The 4,561-nt window shown below is 29.6% G+C and overlaps 2 protein-coding genes across 2 annotated transcripts; both read left to right on the plus strand.

Moving 5' to 3' along the window:
- Positions 1-234: 234 nt before the first annotated feature.
- Positions 235-1,128, plus strand: EIN_446030 (hypothetical protein; the record flags this gene model as incomplete). Its single annotated transcript, XM_004185344.1, has 2 exons — positions 235-584; positions 759-1,128. The coding sequence occupies 2 exons, from the start codon at positions 235-237 to the stop codon at positions 1,126-1,128; spliced, it is 720 nt and encodes a 239-aa protein (XP_004185392.1).
- Positions 1,129-1,979: 851 nt separating this feature from the next.
- On the plus strand, positions 1,980-3,838 carry EIN_446040 (hypothetical protein; the record flags this gene model as incomplete). Its single annotated transcript, XM_004185345.1, has 2 exons — positions 1,980-3,425; positions 3,656-3,838. 2 exons carry the CDS (start codon positions 1,980-1,982, stop codon positions 3,836-3,838), a joined length of 1,629 nt encoding a protein of 542 aa, XP_004185393.1.
- Between the last annotated feature and the right edge of the window lie 723 nt (positions 3,839-4,561).

Genomic DNA, 4,561 nt, shown 5'->3' on the forward strand with positions numbered 1-4,561 from the left:
CTATTATTAGCATAATATGAATGAGATAATACCAAAGAAATTCTGTCATTATTTGTTCATCAATATGATGATAATTTTAATAAAAAAGGCTTTTTGGGTGATCATTTTTTTCATTTGTTTGAATGGGCGAATAGTGTGCACTTTCGGAACAAGAAAGAGGCGTTTAAAGCGAGGGAAATCAGTTATCACACGTTGTCGAAGATGATATGTCACCGATGGGAAAAGTGGGATGCGATGCTGTATCGGAAATATATTTTTGAGACGAGTCGAACGGTGTTGGTAGACTTGTCGTATCTGATGTGTGATGGGAATGTGGAGTCTGAGATGTTTCTGCAGTACTATTTGAGTGAACACAAGGAAAGGTATTTGAGAATACTGGAGAGTTCGATTTATCAAGATGAATGGAAGTATCTTCTTGTGTTGATGAAGAGTGTGACGTCGTCTGGAGCGTTTTTGAAGAAGAATTATGTTGAAAAATTCAATGTGATGTATGACAAGGATAAAGCGGAAGAAGTGGACAGAATGGCACGAATTGACCGGCTGAGAGGGGATATTCCAGCACATCTTGTAGAGGAACGCCCAGCGTTTGGATATAAAGAGAAGGAAATTTAGAAGTACATAGCAAATCCAGTGGTGACGTGTGTACCTGAACTTGTGGTCCAGTTTTGTCGTCTGATTACAGGATTTGTCTACCAATTGGGGAAGGAGGAAAACCGGTAGAGTGTGAGGACGCAATATAACAAGAAGCAATGGAACAGATTCATCCTAGTCTACACAATTGCAACGAACACCCTGTCCACGGAGAATTTCACGTTTGGTGCTGAATGTTTGTATGGAGATAATATGGTGAAGGTGATGGTATTGGAATTACTGGGGCTGTATGACATTATCAATTGTTGGATTGGGATATCGCCCCCACTGTTAAAGAGTGTTGCGGCGTTCATGGCAAGCGCGTCGAATTTGACTGCATTTTACGGGATGACACAGGAGATGGTGGGATTGATGATTGGGTTTGCCGCTTCCGCGTTGCAAACATCAAACAACGAATTGATTACGAATGGAGCGAATGTTGGTGTTAATTTTATTGAGAATACGAAGGCATACAACAAGATTTTGAAGACAAGTTGATTTTAATGTATTTGGGAATTTGTTCAAAGAGTATTGCCCTGGTGTTCTTTTTGTTTGTTGTCTTTACAAGTGTTAATTCAACGACCATTTTAAGGTTAATCATATATAAATAGATTTTTTTCATTTTATTCCTTTGTTAATTATTTGTTTTTTGCTTTAACACTTTTCTAACCGAAAACCATATTTTTAAAAAGGGTTAACACTTTCATAACCTAAAGAGTACAACGTGTTCAAAACAATTTGATTCATTTTATTCGTTTTTTATTACAGTCAAATTTCGACATTTTTCCAAATTAAACATTTTGAATTTCGTCATAATTTGTCATATTAAATTGAAAATTGTGATTTCATTTTTGTTGATAATCATTCGTAATTATTTATGTGTTATTTATTTTGTTTGTGTGTTATTAAAACGTAAAAGCCAAACATATTATATTTTATTTATTTTAACTCAATTGTAAAATAAACCAACTTTCGATTACTTGCATTATTTTAAAAAACTTCTTACAACCAAACAGATCTTTGAAGCTGTTGAAGTTTGCAAAATGTCAAGGTTGGACAGTATTATTTTTTGAATATCAATACAACATATCTTTAAATTAAAAATAAAAAAATCAAAGAGTTCCAAAAATAAAACAATAAAGACTTTATAACTATAGTTTATTATTATTTTATAGTTTTTTATTGAAGGTTTTTTCGTCAAAATAACGACATTTTTCATAATTTAAAATACAACTGTATATTTTAAATAATAACCATCGTTAACAAAATTAATGATACAGCTTGATGGATATCATATAATGGTGGTCTCAAAGTACTTTTTATCGATACATGATTTTATCAATATCGAAATGGTCTGTAAGAAGTTTAAAGACAATATGATGAAGTTTCATTATAATCCAATTCCACTAAACAAAAAAAATATAAATTATTTTCTAAATATAGAAACACTTCATTTGTGGTCTAGAGAAGATGAAAACTTTGGAAATGTTATTAAAGATCCTGATACTTTTGGTCTAACACACGTTTTCAAATCTTTATTTTGTAAAAAGAAACTATTCAGAGTAGTTGTGTGGTTTAATATCGACTGTCAAACAGTTTCCATGAACAACAAAAATTTTGTATTCAAAAACGTGACATTTACTGAAAATGATTTAGAACTGTTTGGTGAAATACCAAAGTCAATTAATATCACATCCATTGGAGATTACTGTTATCGTGGGGCAACCAATTTAACTACTTTTCACATACCAAGTGGTGTAACATCAATAGAAGATTATTGTTTTACAGGGTGTTGTAATTTGAAACAAGTAATTATTCCAAACACAGTTCAAGTGATTAAAAAAGGTTGTTTTGATATGTGTTCAAGTTTAACCAAAATCGTTTTACCTCAAAACATTACAACACTTCCCGAGTGTTGTTTCAATCAATGTAGCTCTTTAACAAGTTTTGAAATACCAAGTCAAGTGATTTCCATTGAAAGTATGTGTTTTGAAAATTGCACCAATTTAAGAGAAGTGTCACTACCAGAAAGTGTCACTAAAATTGGCGATCGCTGTTTCAATCGATGTTTCAAATTGAACGAAATTGTAATACCACACTTTGTTAAAGAAGTTGGTGGAATGTGTTTTGACGCGTGCACTTCTTTGAGGAAAATAACAACACCTCCTCTGTTTAAAATCTTCAAATATATGGACGATTCTGAAAGAGTTACTGGGTATGGAGTTATATGTGGAGTCGATGTATTGTTTCAAATTGATCTTCCTTCGACTGTCAAAATAATCAATAACATAAAATTTAATTGCAGCTCAGAATTAATTGGTATAAAAGTGCCAGAACATATCACCGCACTTCATTATTGTTGTTTCTGTTGTTGCAATAAATTATTAACGGGTATAACAATACCATCGAGTGTAAAGTCGATTGGCAGCAGCTGTTTTGCTACCTGTACAAGATTGGAAGACGTTGTTATACCAGAAAGTATCACGTCAATTGGAATGAGTTGTTTTAGTTGTTGTAATATTAGTTCTATCAATTTGCCATTAAATATTACAACCCTTGAAAATTACTGTTTCAAATATTGTTGTAAGTTGAGCGACATTACCATTCCGCAAAATGTGGTGTCTATTGGAGAAAACTGTTTTGAAGGATGTGAAAATTTAAGTCACATTGAAATACCAAAAAGTGTTTCTGAAATAGGAACAAGTTGTTTTTACAGATGTTATAAATTGGACTTTAATGATATTCCTGTTCAATTAAGATCTGAAAAAATATTTACTTCTAACTACATCGAAATAGTTAATTGAATTTTTATTTTTGTGTTGTATTATAAATTATATTGCGTATAATATTACTGATGATTATAAATAAAGACCATGAGAAAATGGTCCTACGCTAATGGTTTTAGTATTAAACAAACTGAAAAAAATGATTAAATTTTAACACATAAAAATGAATGAATAATCAAAAAACAAGTTTTCAAAAATTAAAACTAGAAATTATTTAGAAAAATATTATAAAACTTAAGGTTGACGGAAAAAAAGGTAAACTTTATTTTACCTATTCCGGTATAAAGTATAAAATTATACCTTTTTACCAAAAAATACTAAAAAATAAAAATAAAAAGATCGTAAAAATGATTTTAAAAAAACAAAAATTTAATAATTATAAAAAAACAAAAAAAAATAAATCGGCATTATTAATTAATTAAGACCAAAAAACAAACACGATTAAAACAACGGATAAATGTTTTTAAATATGTTTAAACAATTAATTGTTATTTTTTATAAAAAATGTATTTCAAATAATAAATTTCAAATATTATAAATATATTAACAAGTTATCTTGAATATTTAAGTAGATCGAACTTAAATACAAATATGTGTGAGATCGAAAAATAACTTAAATAAATGGATTACTTTACAGTGAATCCTACAGACAAAGATGAGTGCCTTTGTAATAATTGTAATTTTGTTTACAAACTAGTAATGAATAAATGGAAAAATAAAGACAAATATCCGCTTATTCGGCATCTTAAACAACAACACGAAGACATTCATAATTTAATTTACAATAAAAAAATAAACATTTTGAAAAAACGGAAGGCACAAAACTTGACAAAGTAACAAAAGAAAATTACGATAAATGTTTAATAAAAATGATATCAGGAAAAATGTTGCCGTTTTCAATTGTAAAAGATGAATTATTTCTAATATTTTGCAAGACGATTTCAGATGGAAAGTACATTCCACCTGGAGGTGAAAAATTGAAAATAGAAATGAAACAAATACAAGAAGAGATAAAAAAGAAATAATGCAAATATTAAAAAAATGAAAGATTGTCATGTATTTCGTTCACTTCTGATGGAAGAATATTTAACTGTCGTAACAAAGAAAAGACAATTGCTTTTGCGTGTCATTTTTTAAACAAAAGT

The sequence above is a fragment of the Entamoeba invadens genome (genome assembly GCF_000330505.1).
Source record: "Entamoeba invadens IP1 unplaced genomic scaffold scaff_1105074726671, whole genome shotgun sequence".
Lineage (NCBI taxonomy): Eukaryota > Evosea > Mastigamoebida > Endamoebidae > Entamoeba > Entamoeba invadens.